Raw genomic sequence first — 19,768 nt, forward strand, 5'->3', positions numbered from 1 at the left:
TTTGCTCATAGAGCATAGCACCTTCTCTGATGTGGGCATGCCATACTGAGCAGTCCTATGCCAGTGTCTCCCATGTCACACAATCAATTCCAAAGTTCTTAAGGGAGACCTTGAGAGTGTCCTTGTATTGCTTCTTCTGACCACCATGTGAATGCTTGCCCTGTGTGAGTTCTCTATAAAACAGCCATTTTGAACAGTGTGGCCAGCCCATCGGAGTTGCACTGTCTGAAGCAGACTTTGAATGCTTGGCAGTTTAGTTCAAGAAAGGACCTCAGTTTCTGGTACCTTATCCTGCCAGGTGATCTTCAGAATCTTCCTAAGACAATTCAAATGTAAATGATTGTTTCCTGGCAAGGTACTGGTAGACTGTCCATACAACAATGGCATACAACAGGCATACAACAATGAGGTCAGCACCATGGCTCTGTAGACTTTCAGTTAGGTAGTCAGTCTAATACCCTTTCTTTGGCAGCACCCTAGGTGTCTGAGAAGCCTTTTAAAGATCGCACTGCTTATCTCCTGGTGTGAGGAAAGGGCTGGAAAAGGTGCCCTAAAAATTGTCTGCTTACCCAACCCTGGCCTGATTACCACTGTAGGCAAAAACGTCTGCAAAGATGATTCCACTCACCATCAGCACATGGAATGTGTGCACGTTTATAGACAACACAAAATCCAGACCTGAAAGACAAACAGCTCTTGTTGCAAGAGAGCTCAGCAGGTATCACATCCATTAATAAAAAGTAATTCTTAATGAAATAAAAATTACATCTTTATTTGAATATAATTGATTTTCTTTATAATCCTGTCATCTTATTTTATATATTTAAAGACATTATTCTGGGAAGGGGTCTATAGGCTTCCCCATACTGACAGAGAGGTTCAGGACATGAAAAAGGTTAGTTATCCCTGGCACAGATGATATCTTAGGTCTCTTCCAGTTCTAATTTTCTATGAATCTGTAAATCCTAGTAAATAGGATCTACTCAAGTTTCTTGACCTGCCAAGTTACTTTGGATAATTTATTTGAAATCTCTTTGCTCTAGTTTTGGTGCTGTAGCACCACTATATGATATAGTAGAGAAAGCAGTGGACTAAGTAGGGCTAGGAACCTCAGTTATCTTATTCCTGCTCTGTTACTAATTGTCCATATATTATCAGTCACATACCGTCACAATCCCTCTAGCCCTTGGTTTCTTTATCTGTAAAATGAGAGGGCTAAGTAATCTCCGGTCTCCCTTCTAATTCAGCTATTTTATGATTTATGATTATAGTGCCACAGAGCCATCTCTGGGAGGCAGTGTGGCATAATGGCTAGAGAGCTGGTTTCAGAGTTAGGAAGACATGGATTCCAGTCTTGCCTCTGGCACTTACTGGCCATTACTTAACTAACTCAAGAAAAGCCACTTAATCCATCAGAGACTGCACATTGCAGTTTCTAAGACCTGCCTTTACAAAAATAATTTCCTCATTGGTTATGAGTCAGAAAGCATTTATTAAGCACTTATTATGTGCCAGGCATAGTACTTAGCCCTGGCAAAACAAATACCAACAAGCAAGTCTCTGTCTTCAAAGTGCACAAATTATTTTTTTAAAGTAAGTTTTAAATCTTGTCTTTTGTTTTTTACAGTGTGATAGCTTTCCTCAGTATTTGTCCTCTTGTTCTCCTATAAAGTCATCTTATATAACAGAATTTTTTTTCAGACAAAAAAATAAAAATACAAATAAGAGGTAAAAATCAGTACAAGGGAATTATACATTTAAATGTCTAAAAACATGTGCAGTGTACAGCACTTATGAAGATCTCCCACATCTGCAATGGGATGGATTAGGAGCATCGTTGTGTATCTCTTCTTTCAAGTCATGCTTCTTCTTTATAATTTTGCAGCATCCACTTTTGATTGTGTGTGTGTGTTCTTTACATTTGCATTGTTGTAGTCATTGTGTATATTGTTTTCTTGGCTGTGCTTACTACATTCTGCATCAGTTCATGTATATCTTTCCATGCTTCTCTGTATTCATCACATCCATCATTTTTCATAGCACAGTAACATCCCTTTGCATTCATGTACTGTACTTTATTTAGCCATTCCTAAATCAATGGGTACTTTGTTTCTAATTCTTAGCTGTTAAGAAAAGTGCTGATATAGATATAGATATATAATATGTGTGTATGTATATATGTATAAGTATATATGTATAAATATATATGGAGACTCTTTTTTTTGGAGGGGGGAAGGCAGGGCAATTGGGGTTAAGTGACTTGCCCAAGGTCACACACCTAATAAGTGTGTCAAATGTCTGAGGCCAAATTTGCACTCAGGGTTTCCTGACTCCAGGGCCAGTGCTCTACTCACTGTACCATCTAGCTGCCCTAGGAGACTCTTATCAATGGCTCCCTTGGGGTATAAACCCAGGAATGGAGTCTGTGGGTCAAAGGGTATAAACATTTTAGTCACTTTTTTTTTTAATAATTTCAATTTGCTTTCCAAAGTGGTTGTACCAATTTACAGGCCACCTTACAATGTACCAATGTGCCTTGCATTTTAATAGGGTAATACGTGAATATGTATGGGAATGTAGTCAAAGAAAGAGTGTTTAGGAGAAAGAACTGAGAGTTGTGAATGGAGTAAATAGAGTAATAAGGAGATTGATTAAGATACCCTTGTTAAGAAGAGTGGTTTAGATTTGGTTATTATTCTCAGACTTAGAGGTTGAAAATGGGGCATGGAGCATGGCATAGAATTCTCTAGGAAATGTTGTGTTGGGCCTGAGGAATGGGAAAGAGATGGTGAAGTCCTTTACAATCAAATCTTGGGGTCCAAGGGAGCATTTCTTTGGTTTCATATCGAGGTGGAAACTGGAGAGCAGGTGGCATTGTATGATTTTGGCTGGGATATGCCAGTGCAGTCTTAATCTGATCCAGAAAAAAATTCTAGAGCTTTATAATTTACAGTATATTTTCACATGATTCAACAATTCTGTAAATGTGTATTGAGCCCCTGATATATGTAAGACAAAACTTTCCCTGCCTTCAAGAAGCTTACATATTTCTGGAGAGATTAAAACATCAATACAGAAAAGGTAAATACAAGGTCGATTTCATGGAGAGAGCCCCATATGAGCTGAGACTTGAAGAAAGACAAGCATTGTTTTGTGACTATGATTTGTAGAGAAAGCGACAAAGAGAGATGACATATTCCAGGCATGGGATGACTTGGTAAAAAAAAGATAGCAGGAGATGGAATGTTGAGTTTCAGGCAACAACTATTTCTCCTTTTTTAGTGTATGAAAAGTGGTTAAATAGGGCTACATTTTGTATGCTATTTTCTATAGATTATCTCACTTATTCTCATAGTGCTCCTGTGAGCCTGGGTGTATAGGCATCGCCAAATAGTGTCAGAATGTGTCATGGTATAGCGGAGACAGTTTTAAACTCAGAGTTAAAAGGTTTGAGTTCAGATTCTGTTTCTGCACTTACTAGCCGTATCATGGTGATGAATTTTGAATTTTAGATTCTTGCTTTGTAAAATGTTAACAGTAGTTCTTACACTACCTGACAGGGCTCATGTAGAAAGTGTAAAGTGCTGTTAATAATGAACATGATATAATGGAGGGAGTGTTGGACTTGGAGTCACAAGACCTGGGTTCAGATCCCACTTCAGACACTTAATAGTTCTATGCTACTTCAGATAGCTTCCTCATATCTAAACTGTAGATAATATTTATGCTCCCTATCTCATAGTGGGTTGTTGTGAGCAAAACTCTGTATAAATGGGAATTAGAATTATCCACGTTTCAGAGGAAAAGAAACTGAGGGTATCAGAAGGAAATTGATTTACCAAGAGTCTGACTTGACTAAGGGTGGAAAAAATACTTTCTTCATGTTCCATCTCCAGTTTCTATTGTGCTAGCCAGGAAGGAGAGATGCATATTAACCAGCCTTTTAGTCAGTATGCTTTAATAGTTTTATGATCAGATGGTAGCATATTTCACATGACCTTCCCGTACTCTGAAGCACAGATCCTGGTAGTTTCTGCCTTTGCTTTAAGCTCCATATCTCAGTCAGAGAAAGACAGAAATTTCAACCTAGCCTACTTCTCTTGGATCAAGTAGAGTCTAAGTACAAGAGGTGGTTGACCTGCCATCCCCAAATCTACGTAGCAATCATAAGTAGAAATAAAATGAAATTTGTCACATGTTTCAGAGAAAAATCTAGTCAACAGAACTTCAGTGAGATGTATTATCAATAAATCATTTGGACTTTACATTTCTTAATTCATTTTACATTTGTGATTTTGTAGAGAGGAGAAATACAGTTTTCAGTATGAATAGCCATTTGAACCCTTCCTCAGTTTCTTTCTCATTTATAATAAGAATAGTTACCTCATACATTTAAGGTTTGTAAAACGAGAAGAATTTTATCTATCTACTTATAGGAAGGTTGGGTCCTTCCCTATAAGACATTCAATCGCTGGATTATGGACCTGGAGGAGAAAAATGGAGCAGAATCCAGAATTGTAAAAATAAACAAAAGCCACAAATACCTTTACATATTTAGTGATCAAAGAACACAGAAATGTATCCATTTTACCAAGTTGCAGTGCCAGTGCACCATCTCACCATACATAGATTCATAGATTTAGCTAGGAAAGGAGTATCAATTTACAAGTGAGGAAATCGAGACTTAGAAATGCTGACTTTTTCTCAGTGATCTGAGAGACTTCCAAGAATAACTTGCGCAAAATCACATCTTTAGTTAGTGGCAGAGCTTATATTCAGAACCAGGACACTGATGCCAAAGCCATCATCCTTTCCACTGCCCTTTTGCTAAAGGATGGCACCTTAGACCCCCTTACTTCTCAGCCTCAACCCAAGTTCCCTTCCACCTGACTTCTCTCTTGCCTTTCCCATGCTCATCCAGTCTGCTGTAAATTCATGCTTTTTAATTCAGCTGGACCCTCATTCCTGCTTGCAGAACAGAATGGTTGTTCTTGGGAGTCAGACAGTCCCATGGTCCCATCACTTGTGTGACCTGGGCAAGCCATTTCACTCCCCCAAGCGTTAGTTTCTTGGTTGGTTGTTCATTAATCTTCCTTAGAAACTTCACGAATGCTGGAGACCTTTCTCTCTTGGTTACCAGTGTGCCACTTCAGCTGTTTGATCTTGCTTATAGCAAGCAGCGCATATATGTAAATTGAATTGTACTGAATTGAATTGCTAGGGGGACTAGCCCATCTCTTTTTCTAGTAATACATGTCCTTAGTAACATTAAATATCTAATATGTGAGCTGTCCTGCTCTCACAAGTTTCTCTCTAGAATATATGAAAAGGAGGGTAGGATACTGATGAGAACCTTGGGTCCTCACCTGCCCATGTCATTTAAATATGATGGTAAACCCTGGGCATCTTTTTTCCTTTATCTGAGGTAATAACATGTTGAGCCTTATGAGACCCTGGTGAAATTCATTGACCAAAATATGCTATGTTGCTGCTTCATGATTCCTTAAATATTAACTGTAATAGTTTATTAATGAAATGCAAGCCACATATTTAGAATGCTTAATGTGGTTTAAACAGTTACTTTGGAGCAGGCCATTTCTAATCTCTGCTGCTGCTAAAAACTTCTTTTAGTCAGGACAAATTATGACTATGTAGCTAGCCCTGATTTGGGCCAAAATCATTTATTTAAATATTAGATTATTTAATATGTATGTAACATGACTATAACATCACATTAATTAATTTAAATTAATTTGCATATTGTATTTTTATTGATTTCCCTTGTTTTTATATCATTTCCATTTTCCAACATATACATCCCTTATCTTGTTCCCAGACAGCAGCCTCTTAAAAAACAAAGTTCAGCTAGTCAGTCAACAAGCCATTTTAAAGTGCTTACTATTGGATAATAATGCTATGAGCCAGGCTCTTTCCTAAATTATAGGGATAGTAGAAAGGCAGAGAAAAGGTTCTTGCCCTCAAGGAGCTCACATTCTAATGGAGGAGATCAAATGAAAACAACCATATACATACATGACATATACAGTGTAAATGGCAGATAAGCCCAGAGGGAAAGCAGTAGCAGTTGGGGTTAATTAGCCAACATATTTGAAAAAGACATACTAGATTTCTGTTCTTCACCTGAAGCCCTCCTTCTCTGAAGTCTTATAAGTCTTCTCATGTTTGCATTAATTTGACTTTTTCTTTTACAGGAAGGGTTCTTAACCTTTCTGTGTATGTTATAGATCCCTTCAGCCGTCTGGTGCCACCTATGGACCTATTTTCAGAATAATTTTATATTATTTTATGCGCTTTTAAATACATAAAATAAAAGAATAGAATTATAACAAAACTAATAAATGTTAATTTTTTTCACATACAAGTTCATAGAGATCCTGAAATCTATCCCCAGACCAGATCCCAACTTAAAGGAGCCATGTTTAGAGGTGAATTTGGTGAATTTGGAAAACAAAAACACTCATTTTCCTGTGAATTACCATTTGATGATTTTTTGAAAGGCAAAGTTTAAAAAAAAAAACACTTAAGTGAATTTTCTACCCATAGCTCCACAGCTAAGGATTAGAGCAGTGTGGGTTACTCTACCTTCTATTATTTGTCCCTTATTCTCATTCTTTCTCTCTCTCTCTCTCTCTTTCCCTGCCTCCCTCCCTCTCCTCTCGCTTTCCCTCCACCCTCTGTCTTTTCTCTTCTTTCTCCCTCTCACTTCACCTCACACACGCATTTCAGAATAAGAACTCTTTGATGATGATAATACCTTAGTGCCCCTTCCAGGACTATCAAACTTAATTCATTTAAGGTACTATCAATATTGTTCATTAGAAACAAAATTTCAGTGTTTTGGGACTAAGAAAGAACCTAGTTGATTATAAGTAGTTATTACATCCTTTCTTTTATTGCCATTTTACTGAAGCAGCTCTCTACAGTTTTCTGTACTTAGTTTGTAGAATTCTACATAACCATTCATCACCAGAGAGAGTGTTTTGTTTTCACGATTCTTTTTATTTTTGGAGAACTTCTTGTACAATATAATAGGCCCCATTTCATGCTCTGGAATCTTGGCAATAATTGGTTCCTCATACTCTCCCAAAACTCCGTTTTTAGAGAAGTTGTGGGTTCTGCTGGGTTTCTCTACCTTTGAAGACGAATTCTATATCTCTCAGTTTTCCTCTTTTGACCAACTTTTTTTTTCCCCAGTAGTATGTATAGATTTGGACCAAACCCACAGTCAACTTAAGTTTCAGAGTTTTTTATGGCATTATGGTCTTGAAAGCCTCAAACTGATTGTTCTAGATATTAAAGACAAATCACTTATATTTAAATCACTGTCTTGTGATGTGAAACAGGAACATTTGATTCTGCCCTTTCTACCTCATGGTTAGGTCTTTTCAGGTTGATCAAAATGCTTTGTGTATTAATATTCCTTGGCAAAATAGGTATATATCAAGTATGTTTGTAAAAATTGAGGGACCAATCAAAATTTCAGATTATAATCTTATTCTGCTTATTCTTTCCTAACATCTTGATTTCTAAAACCTTTATCTCTATTTTACTTTTAAAATTCCCATTATGGTCAGGTCTACAAGGCCGCTGTCAATTTGCTCTTATAACTTTTGCTTAGCTGACATATTTGTTATGAAATGTGATGTCCATACCAGAGTCATTTGGTGATGTAGTTGGATGATAGGCTCAAATTGTATTCTGGGAGTCTGTGAATGAATATAGAAGACTTTCTCCACTGTCGCCCTTTTGTCTGTGAATTCTCATTTGCTGTATTTAAGTGTGTTTCCATGCAAGTTTCCTTTGTAGTTGATTCTTGTATATTAAGCAAGGAGAACTTAACCCAGCACTTCTAGCAAAAGAATCCACAGATAACCCACCTGTAGACTTATGAAATTCATGAATAGGGCTTCTGGTCAGCTGACAATTCCACCCTAGGGAAATACAGACCATTGAACTCATGACAGATTTGGTTAACTTGAAGAGCTATAATACCAAAGCTGTGATTTCCAAGAATTGCCTGGAATCCTAGAAGCTGGGCACATCTAAAACGGCCAAAATGAGACAAAAGCCTTAACATAAACCTCCAAGGGGCAAAGCATGTGCTTAACATATTTAACATCTGCCCTCTCATTTCTGGAAATGCATATCCCTAAAAGGAGTTGCAGTATATAACATTTAGATGGGACAAGCACCATCTGTCTCACTCTAAATTGTACAAGAGGCTAGTAGTTCTATGAATGGCAAAAGACAGATGTATTTACACCTTCTTGGTCAGTACCTCCAAGTAGTGCTCTAAGGAAACAGGGCTGGCTTTGGTAGCAGCTGCACCTAGACTGTATACGGTGAAGGCAGGAGGAGGTGTTCAACATCACCTGGCTCTAACAGTCACTGTACACTGGTCCCCTGACTGATTCTGCTTTCTCTGGGGCTGGCCATTTGGAGAAACCTAGATCTGCTCTTCTGTGAGTCACTAATGTGAATGCTTCCCCTAATCGATAAATACTAAGAATAGGATTAAGAAGTACCTGATCTCCATTTTAATCTTTTTTTTTCATTTTCCTATGAAATAAATCTGCAGTTGAGAATTGTTAAGTAGAAATTCACAGATGCTTGCCCTAAATATATGTATAAAACGACTGATAAGGAAGCAGTGGATTAATTACTTTGGTAGTTTTTTAGAAGGAAGAGAATTTTTATGGTATTACCTTCATCAAAATTCCCAGTTTTCTCTCAGAGAATCTAAATACCCTGGAATCTGAGTCCCCCCACTCCAATCATCAGAGAGCTCTAGGCTTTAGAAGGTGATCAGTAACAGCCTCATAGGAATTGAAATATGCAAAAATTGGGAGTTAGGAGACATTTCTGTAACTCTGCACGTATTATAGTAGATAGAGAGATATTATAGTAGATAGATAACTTCAGTCAGGAAGACCTGAGTTTGAGTCTTACCACTGCCACTTACTGGCTTTGGACCCTGGACAATTTTGCCTCCAAATACTCTTGGCAGTTCTAAAATACTCAGTTGCAGAACTTGCATGTATAGAAGGAGTTCCTTAATCTGGGGGTTCACTGTATCAGTGAAATCACAGGTCAAGACCTTATTCCTATCACTTTCCTTACTGGTTTTTAATTGTTAGAAGCAAACATGAAAGGTTTTCCTTTTTTCTTCAATCATGAATTGTGTTTTGTTTGAATACAACAAATAGTACTTTATTTGCTTTACAGAGAAAGTCAAATCTCATCCTTGGCTTGGAGGATGTAAAGGGGGAGCCCATTAAGAGCCCTGGTCTTTTCTCTTCCACCTCTCCACAGGTCTTTAATTCCATTTCTCTTTGCTACATTCTTGGGCTATTTAAGTCACACTTCTCACTTATCTATCGGTCCCATTGAAAATGATGGAAATAATGAAATCTAGACAAATGCTGAGGAAGATTTCTTGTTCTAAAAAAGCAAGGATAACTGATGTCATTTGGAGGTGGAACTTAGATCTGCCTTTGCTTACCTGGAAGTTGTGTCTTGGCCTGAGGCCAAACTCTTTAGAATCAGTGTAATGATAGTTAGTGGTTAGATTTCTGAAGTGATCTGCCTTGCATAATAGAAGAAGAAAATCGCATCTTCCCCCCACTTCCTCATCCCCTTGCCACCAACTCAAGAAACTCTTACGGGTTTTGATAGCTGAATTTCGAATGTTTTAAGTCAATGTCAAATCATAGTCAATATATTTATTTTATTAGAATGACTGCATATCAGCATGCTTGAATGTATAGCATACACTAGGGTTTGACTTTGTAACTTTGTACTAAACTAGTGTAATATACATTAAACCTCATCATAATATATTGCAGCCTGTTGCCATCTTTGGGACCTTCTTGGATGAAGTCCACTATATTCTGTACTACATGTCAGCAGGTATAACTTTCTATCACAGAAGTTAGGTATAATCTTTTTATGTTATTCTAGTCTGCTTTAAGTGACATCTCTGGTATATTACTCAATACCAATTATAACACAGTACTGTATGAGATTTTAAAACTTCTGGTACTGTTCTAGCTGCTGCCAGAAGCACCTGTGTTTTTGTTCCTGTCTAGATTTGAGACATGCAGTGATGTTCTTCAGTTAGTGGCATTCCCCTAGAGAATTCTGGGTTCTTATACTAGGAGTCAGTGAAACTTAGTTTTAGCCCAATCTTAATCCCTCATCAAGGTCTTGCTTTTTACTCTGTATAAGACATTTTATCTTATTAGACCTCTTTTTAATACCAGCAAGTGCTTTTTTTGTATTTTTTTAAAAATTGGTTTGTGTTTTATTTTTACCCCGTTTAATAGAATTTTATTTTTTCCCAATTACATTCAAAGATAGTTTTCAGCATTCACTTTTACAAGATTTTGAGTTCCAGATTTTTTTTCTCCTTCCCTTCCCTCTCCCTTCCCCAAGACAGCACGCAATCTGATATAGGCTATACCTGTACCATCCTATTAAACATATTTCCACATTAGTCATGTTGTGAAAGAAGAATCAGAGCAAAAGGGGAAAATCATGAGAAAGAAAAAATAACAACAACAAAAAGAGAAAATAGTCTGCTTCAATCTGCATTCAGACTCCATAGTTCTTTCTCTGGGTGTGGACAGCATTTTCCATCATGAATCCCTTAGAATTGTCTAGGTCATTGCATTGCTGAGAAGATCTAAGTCTATCAAAGTTGGTCATCACACAATGTTGCTGTTACTGTGTACAGTGTTCTCCTAGTTCTGTTCACTTCAGTCAGCATCAGTTCATCTAAGTCCTTCCAGGTTTTTCTGAAATCAGCTTGCTCATCATTTCTTATAGAACAATAGCATTCCATTTCATTCATATATCACAACCTGTTCAGCCATTCCCCAATCGATGGACATCCCTGCAATTTCCAATTTTTTGCCACCACACAAAGAGCTGCTATAAATATTTTTGTACATGTGAGTCCTTTTCCCTTTTTTATGATCTCTTTGGGATTTAGATCTAGTAGTGGTATTGCTTCATCAAAGGCTATGCATAGTTTTATAGCTCTTTGGGTATAGTTCCAAATCAGCAAGTGCTTTTTGAAGGAGCTTCCAACACCTCTGATTTCTAGGTGGGGTGTATGGGCAAAGGTTAGTATTAACTGGACAGAAGGAAAGGTATGTAAACTGAGGATGAGTGGAAAGACTTTTGAAATAGTCATGGAAAGAGTTAGGACCTTACAATTTGTCTGCTTTCATATATTATCAGTGAATTTCAGAATCTGTGTTGCCTTTAAATTAGAACAAGATAGATATGCTCAAGTTGGGAGGAAATCACTGACAAAGGAATCATAGGAAAGGAAATTAAAGGTAAATGTTTTCTTCTTTGGAAGCAGTATTTTTTCCTTAATTTTGTCAATGAGCCTTTACATTTGTCACCAATACTGCCATAAAACTGCTTCTTGGGCACCTCATCACAAGTGGTCTCTTGGCAATGTAGTGAGCCACAGGGCTTTTAGTAGAAAAAGAACAAATCTGCCTTTCGCTCCTGAAAAGTTTTATAAGTGAGACATTTCTTTGTTTGAAATTCAGCCCATCTCTACTTGCTTGCTTTTTCTTTTTTTTTTCTTTTCTTTTTCCTCCCTTCCTCTCTCATTTCTTCCTCCCTTCCTTCCTTCTCTCTCTCTCTCTCTCTCTCTCTCTCTCTCTCTCTCTCTCTCATAAAGAGAAGGGAGTGCAGATAAAAATCTGTGGTGGTGATTTTTGCTTAGAGTTTGACATTTAAATTTTTCCATCTTATGGACTTTGGTTCTAAAGAAAATCCTCCACATGTTGAATGTATTCTGAGATCAGAAAACTTATTAGTCTCTTCTAACCACCATTTGTCCTACAATCCAAGAGAGTGAGCGCTGACAATGCCACAAGCCTCCTAAACAGGGGACAACAAAATCAAATTAGCAGTAAATCAGAATTAAAGCTTGGGAAAGACATGAAGAATCATTCGCTTGTATATGTGTGGAAAATGAGTCTGTTGCAGTTGCTATTCATCAGAGATTGGCACGCAGAATCCATCATAGGCATTATGGTTCTGGAATTCATCCGTAAAGAAACATGAGCAACTTCAGTTCTTTATTATTTTGAACAAAATAGCCTAGAGCTTTTCTCTAGAGACTCAACTCCCCATAATATTTACACATGGTCATTTGCTGTTCCATCAAGTGGCTAGGCCTGATTTCTAAGACACAACATTATCAACTGGATTAATGATGGGAATATTTTAAGTATTCTATATTTCTCACCAAAATTTGAGTCTTAGCCTGCACATTAGACAATTTTCTTTCAGCAAAAATAACTGTTATTCTTCTTATAATCACTTGGCAATGGACATGGTGCCATAGAGCACCGATCTCTTTTCCAGCATTCAGAATTTTTTTGCCTATAGTGTTTGTTTTATTCTTTCATAGTATGCCCATGTGGTGCTATTGCTATTATGCATATTCATAAATGCAGCCCATACTTAAAAAGCATCAGGATTTGGTGCAGAAGACTGTTTCTTGCTATTAGCCAGGATAGCTGAAAAGTTTGCAAAGCAGTCTTCAAGCCATTTTTTCAGGTCCTATAAATGGCCCTAAAACAAAGGGCTAAGTCTTAAATTTTGGATCTCTTGATCTCATTCTGCACAGTATGCCCCTTTCCTTCTAATCTTAGAATCCAGTTAGATCAGATATATACTTTTTAAAGTGTTTAATCCTTATTGGGTAGGACTCTTAAACCTCTGACCATTTAAGAACAAATTCCTATTTGATGCTGACATGCTAGTCCTCAAGATCCAGGAATACTTTGGTTTGAGTTGCCTGTACTATATCCTATTGACCTACCCTAAATCTAAAATGCAGCTGGTTTGCTATTAGAAAAACTAAACAAGACAGCTGGATCTTGGGCTTGTCCTTTGTGACTTTAGATTTTCATTCTTTTGCCCCTGATGAAAGAAGATGAAGCAGCCACATTTCAAAAGAACAGCTGACAGTCCCTACAAAAAGTCAGTTAAATAAGTCAGTTACCACAGCTCTTTGGAGTTCAACAGGTCTCCTTTTACATGCATATGGCAGTGGTCCAGATTAATGGGGAGGGAGGAAAAGGGAAGACATATCACGCTCAATGAACGTGTGCCCTCTAAGTCTCCCCCTTTTTAGGACCATGTGATCCCTTAGGTCTTTTATCACTCTGGGCTGATATTAAAGAGATGAAGAGCTCTAGGCCTCTGTGAGTTTCATTTCTTACATTTTATATAAACATGGCCATCCTTGGTAGATCTCTGGTACTGTATCAGTCCTCTGCTTATTCCAGTTTATTATCCACTACTATATCAGGATATCCACATTATGCTTTTGGAGTATTATAGGAAAGAGAAAACAGAGGAACTGCAACGTTGATAACATATTGCTACCTAACAAGAAACCAAGAATGCATGCATGCGTGTGTATGTGTGTGTGTGTGTGTATACAGTTCAAGTATTTATTTTGTGAATGTACTGCATGCATATTTTCCATAGAAAAGAGACTTATTGGATTTTAAGGAATTTTGGTACTAACTTTATGTATGACTGTTACCTGTTCTTTTAAAATATCTTGGCTTCATCTTCTTTCATTGGTGCCAAAAGATCAAAACTCTGAAGTCACAAAGGATAAGTCAAAGATCCAGCTGTCTCCATCTCATTGTAAATGAGCTTTAATTTGGTATTAGTTGGAGGTGTTTGAGTTGGGGGTAGGGCAGTGAGATGGATATTGTGGATATGGTGAGCTATAACCAAAAATGGTCTTTGCCAGCCTAGGCAACGCAAGCCAGAGAGGCTCCTGGATTTAAAAAAAATGGCACATTTGCATTGCTTTGATCAGCGAACCCAACAAGAGATGACCACCCTAGTGATTAGGAAGTAATGCAATTAAGTAAGCAAGACTAGCGAGGAGAGCAAGAAATTAAGACTTTGTTTTGGAATTAGTGGTGGAATAGGGGAGAAATGGCTTAGGCACTGGTTTTCATGATAGCTATGCCTACTGTACACTTGAACTGTTTAGTTCAGGACAGATATTTAGGTAATTATGTCCTGTTTTATTTTCACACTCTCGCTTGCATTATATGTTTCATCTATCAGTCTGTGGACTCCTTTAGACCAGGGACCCCATAATGTTAACTGACCTTTGTATTTTTTTATTGTTTACACAATAGTTAAAATAGTTTACAAGGCATTCTTACTGAATGACTGCACTAATGTATTATGAAGTAACATCTTTCATTGGGAATTGTCTTCTGATTATCTAAATATTAACTGTTATATGCTTGTATCAAGAAAATCTCTGGATTTTCTGTTTTTAATTGCTTGTAGCTACTGTTTTTTTCCCCTTAGTCTCTAATTTGCTTTTTATGCTTTATTATCTCTGCCCTTTTTTTGGTGTTCTCTGTGCCAAAATCTGATCTACTTGTCATCAGGATTGTTACTCCATGTTGTGGTAATATTTTGCTGTATTTTCACTTTCTGTCTATTTGTTCACAAAGCACCAGGAGACCAACAGTAACTAACAGAAATATTGAAAAATAAATTAGTTAGAAGTTTAGTGAGACTTATCACTTATGTTTTATATTTGCCCCCACCTCTCATACTTTTCTAATGCCAGCAAGGTTATTGATCTTTGGAGTTTTGATGTAATTGAAATTCTTACTTTTTATGTGTAAGAACTGCATAGTATTTTGCTGTGATTAGGATATTTTGTAATAGAAATGCAAGTTAGATTTAATGCTGGCATTTGATTTTGCATCCTAAGTTGTATTTAAAACAATTGACTGTGGTTTTATTTTGCTGCTTTCCAAGTTAGTCCATAGAGGATTAGTGGTAGGAAGTGAATCTCTTGCAACACTATTAAGCTGCATGCTAATTTCCTGGAATGCAATCAAAAAACAGGGACAGAAAATCATACTAAAAGCTTGTTACTGTACCTTATATTTGTCCCTTCTGCCCAGCAATGTACTTTTTTATCTGTTATCAACATGAGGCATTTTATGGAAAGTTTTGTGATTTCCTGGCAGTCTAAGATTGCCACTAGGAAATAACAGCAACAAGATACAGGTCATTTACTATTGTGGCAAATCTGATATTCAGCTATCTTATTCAGTTTTAAACATTTCATGACGCATATCCACACATCTGTTGCTATTGACACTGCTACTGTTTTCTCCATCTGATTATTGTATTTGACTTGAATATTGTTTGAAGGGCCCTTAGCTATGAATTTCACTTGACTTTATCTTGGGAATCCTACATGGGTGCTAGAGAAAAGGGAGAAAAATAGAAAATTCTTAGACTTCTTGACTGCATGAAACCCATGGATATTGTTGGAATATTGGCTGGGGCTTTGCAAACAATGAACTTATTTGGATATTTTTATACTTAATTCTTAACAGCATGATGTACACTGTACTTGTTAATGTTAATGAGTTCTCATCTAATTTTTTGTGCATTTTTCCCCCCTTTTACATGAAGGCCTTATCTGTTTGGAGCGGGGTGTTTTTCCATAAAAGCTCCATGGTGAGTCCCAGTTCTATCCCCGCATGCCTAATTCATTTGCTGTACTCACAGAAAGTAACCCTGTTTTGTAGTTTTGTTTTCATCTGCATGGGCTGATTCACAGCTGGAGGCACTGAAAACTTTGTAGTTTTTAGGTGGGGTGATGACTGTTGACATTCAAACTTTTGAAAAACAACTTTTCTGGGTCCTATTTATGTCATAGAACAAATAAAAACTTTATACTCTTGTTTTAAAAAGAAAAAATCATAGTAGAACCCCCTTATTATTCTCAGGAATAATAAGGGGAAAACTTTTATCACCGTGGTGAAAGTTGTCTTATACATCATAATGAATGCAGAGAAGAGATGCTGGATTTGTTGTGTAACTAAATGTGTGGTATGGTGCAATGCAATAGAGAGGTTTTGCCAAATTTTCCTTAGTTCAGCCCAGAAAACTATTTCTATTCAAATGTATTTTAGGTATAAGTAAAAGAGAATTAAAATGAAGGCTCCAAGGGGAAAACAGCAAAGAAAATATTGAAAAATTAAAAATAATACATGTTTATAATACTTCAAAAAAGTACATATGCTTTTGTGTGATGATCTGAAATAAAAATTATGAGAATTTATGTTTGCTATTATTGCATAAAGGAAAAATGAGGTCATTTTTAAAAGTCCATACAGTTTTTCATTACATTATTAATTTTTTTTAAACAATTGGAGTCACATGAGAGCTATGTACTAATGAAGTGGACTCTAGGATAGTAGTATTAAAAAAAATTAGTCATTTGCTGTTGCAGATGTATGGGGGAGATTTACATGTATAGTTTGCTTAACTGCTAATAGGAATTTTCCCATCACCCTGTTATTATGGGACCAGAATTTACTCCTAAAAGTGTCTCCTTAGGAAAGGAACAGTTTAAGTGTTTTTCTGAGGTAGCTTGTAATTGGATAAGAACACATTTAAGAGTTTAGATGGTGCAGATCTTTGAACCAATGTCAAAGTAGGCTTGGAATATATAGGAATGAAAATAGAATTTTCCTTCTCAGCTAAGTAGTGCAAGTAGGATATGTTGAACAAAAGCAATTTTAATCACTTCCCAAGGCATAGGGATACTTGTGAAATCACAGCTCTTGGGCTAAGATGGACTAAGGATAACAAGAATGGTATGAGTGGAATAAAATCCCTTGAATCACTTAAATTGTTATATTAATATTTTTAACTGACATCATTCAGTTTCTCTAGAACATAATAAACATATGCCTGCCCAGTGCAACTTGTAATGAGACTGGGCCCTAAAAAACCAAACTGAACCAAACCAAACAAAAAACACCCTCAATCTGCACAGGAATGAACTTCCTCACAAGCTTTTAGAAAAGAACTTGAAATTTAAATTCATCTTAGAATGAATATCTTCTACTAAGTACAAAGGGAAGAACAAATTAACATAGTTATATGGATGGAGAAGCAAATGTTGTGTGAAATAAGAAAGAACCGTTCGACCCAAAACTTGTGGGCTCTTCGTACTTAAACAAAGGCACTTGTCAACCAGAAATGATTTTGGGTTGAAACAAGATTAAAAGAGCCAGATTAAAGAAAGGGATATATGAAATATAGGAGTCTTTTAAATCATTGCCTGTCTTTCAGAAGACTGCTTTGTGGTTTGTTTGATGCCATCGTTAGCACACGAGAAACTCGTTTTTACTCACTTATGCAGACTTGGAGAGAACAAAAAAAGCCCTTTTTAAAAAGTTTCTTTGCCTTGCAGTGCATGTTTTTTCCATTAAGCTTTTAATGAAACCTCAAATTATGGCAGCCAAATGAATATAGATTTGACAGCTTCTTACATGTTGTTTATAAGAGTTTCTTTGTTTTAATAGTTTTTTTTTTTTTGCTATTTTCTCTATTATTGATCACTCAGCTTGGAGAGTATGTTTTTATTTACTAATCTGAAATGAAAATTACACTAAACAAATGAATGCAAGGTACTTATATAAGAAAAGTATTCTATGTAATGTGACTGAAGGGCAGGTTTTTGAGATTCTCACAAACCAAAATTTAAACCTCATATGCTACTTTCTAAGGAGTTACGGAGCAGAGAACATGAAGTTGTCTAAGGAAGTTTTGGCTTTTGGTAAATCACACTTTTCATGTCCTTCTTTCTGGCACTATTCAAATGAGCCAGTTTTAGCATAGTTCCTTTTTCTGATGGTAGATACAGGGGAAAAAAACCAAACTGCTTTCTGGTAAGAACACTATTAAGTCCTCTTTGATTCATCAGTGCTGCTTTCAGAACAGCGTATCTTTAACTAAGCTTAGCTGACCACTTTGCATGAGTTTAATGTGACCATATGTAGAAGTGTAAAAAGGTAAATAGGGAAAAAAAATTGTTTTTTTTTTAAATATAGATTTAAAAAAATGACTACGGTTATTTTTAATGATTACTTAAAATATGTTGTTTAAAGAGTGCCTACAGTGAGACCAGTGCTGTTTAAATGATTACTGTGAGTTAATTTTTAAAGCCCTAAGAAATATGTAAAATTTATTTTATGAAAATGTTTTTGTATTCATATGTTCACTCTTATACACATGCAGATACATTTACCCATTTGATGAGACACTTGAACCAAAATGACTATATTAAATTCAGCTCATTTGAAGGGCATGATATCCATTTAAACAATATGTTCATAGTGGTTAGATATACTGCTTAGCAGCACATAAGAAATTATATCCAATTTTGTTAATTTATTCTAAAACAGCTTCGAAATAGTATTTCCTATATTAATAATGTTTTTGCAAAATGTTAAAATACCAGGAAGAATAAACATTTTATTTTAGTTTTGTGTCTCTTGATTTGGTTAGTTCTATTTTATTAAATGGTATGGGTTTTTTAAAATATTTGTTTCCTTATTTTATATGCTTTGTTTTTTATTGGTGACAACAAAAATTTTAAAGTAAAAACAATGCTGTAGGATGTCTTAAGCCCTCTTTCTAGAAGAGAGAAACATTTCCCTTCTTGGATAGTGGAATTAATGAACTTAGTTTGAGTATATATATATTTTTTACTTTAGTCATACTTAACAAATAAAACTTTAGTTTTCAAGAATAATCTCTATGTCTGGTTGGAGGAATTATGCTCTTATTATCCTATTGTTTTATTAACAAATATTTTCAGTTTTCCTGCTTAGGTCATATTCAGTAAAGCCAGGTAGGAAGGAACAGAACAGTGAGAGAACCCACAAATTAATGTTAAAACTTTTTAGATGAGGAAAAATGGAAGGAAAATGGGCTTGGCTATTTAACTAGGAGATATTATACCACTGGGGGCATTTTAATCAGTATTTTTCCTTGGTTTTCAAAAGAAATATTAAATATATTGACTCATTTATTTTGGTGTTTTTAGAAAGGGGCAGAAACAGTGTCTCCATCTTCTCTTTTGGTTCTGTCCTTGTTTGTGTTCATCTCGGCAGGGCACAAGGGCTCCCGTTTGCTTCTTGTGTCATGCATAAACTTATTGGGCACATTTCATCCAATGGTACACATTCTTCCAGAGAAGAGGAAATATTTCTCCTATAATGTTAAAGCTGTTCTTGTTACAGACTTGAAAATTTCCCCCAAATATTTGCAGTTGAGTGTGGAGAGAGAGAGAGGAAAAAAAAAAACCAGGAGAAACTTAGTATCTGAGTTTGCCTGATCACCTTCAAACAGTATGAACCAATATGGAAAAAAACCACGGCTTCAGTAATTTCTGTAAATGACCCGTCCCGTAATGCTAACATCTCCACAACTCCTTTTTCAATACGAATAATTCGCATAGCTGTATGGTCAGATAGATATTCAGAAAAATCCGAAGTCTTTTACTTCAAACCTTGTTTTCCTCTTTTCTTTTCTTTCTTGAGAATGGTGTTCTGCCACCATTGATTTAATAAATTGGTGATCTAGATTCATGACTTTGCTTGAAGTGGTAAAAGTTGTTTTTGTGCACATGTTGCTTTGGGTTTGGTTAAAAAATTAAGCTAAACCCGCCTTTTAATTTTTGCACATGAGGTAATTTATGAGGTACTGACAGGTTAAGGGGCAGCAAAGAGCAGTAGTTTATAGTAAAAACAAGTCCGTCACCACCTATGTTCATCATGATGTTTTGATCTCATTTATAAATTCAAAAAAGATGGGATATATCCAGTAATCAGTAGAATTAGTTTCTAATAAC

The 19,768-nt window shown here is 36.1% G+C and overlaps 1 protein-coding gene across 9 annotated transcripts in view; it reads left to right on the forward strand.

Annotated features, from left to right (window-relative positions):
* The window catches only part of BCAS3 (BCAS3 microtubule associated cell migration factor), a 772,682-nt gene that overhangs the window by 329,021 nt on the left and 423,893 nt on the right, over window positions 1-19,768 (forward strand). For 6 of the 9 annotated variants that reach the window (XM_036754172.1, XM_036754177.1, XM_036754174.1 and 3 more), the window contains exon 17: window positions 15,532-15,576. The exons of the other annotated variants lie outside the window; for them this stretch is intronic. In XM_036754172.1, the coding sequence (XP_036610067.1) occupies window positions 15,532-15,576 (45 nt within the window). The remainder of the gene's footprint in view (window positions 1-15,531; window positions 15,577-19,768) is intronic. 9 annotated transcript variants of the gene reach the window in all.

This window comes from Trichosurus vulpecula, chromosome 4, assembly GCF_011100635.1.
Source record: "Trichosurus vulpecula isolate mTriVul1 chromosome 4, mTriVul1.pri, whole genome shotgun sequence".
In the NCBI taxonomy this organism is placed as follows: Eukaryota; Metazoa; Chordata; class Mammalia; order Diprotodontia; family Phalangeridae; genus Trichosurus; species Trichosurus vulpecula.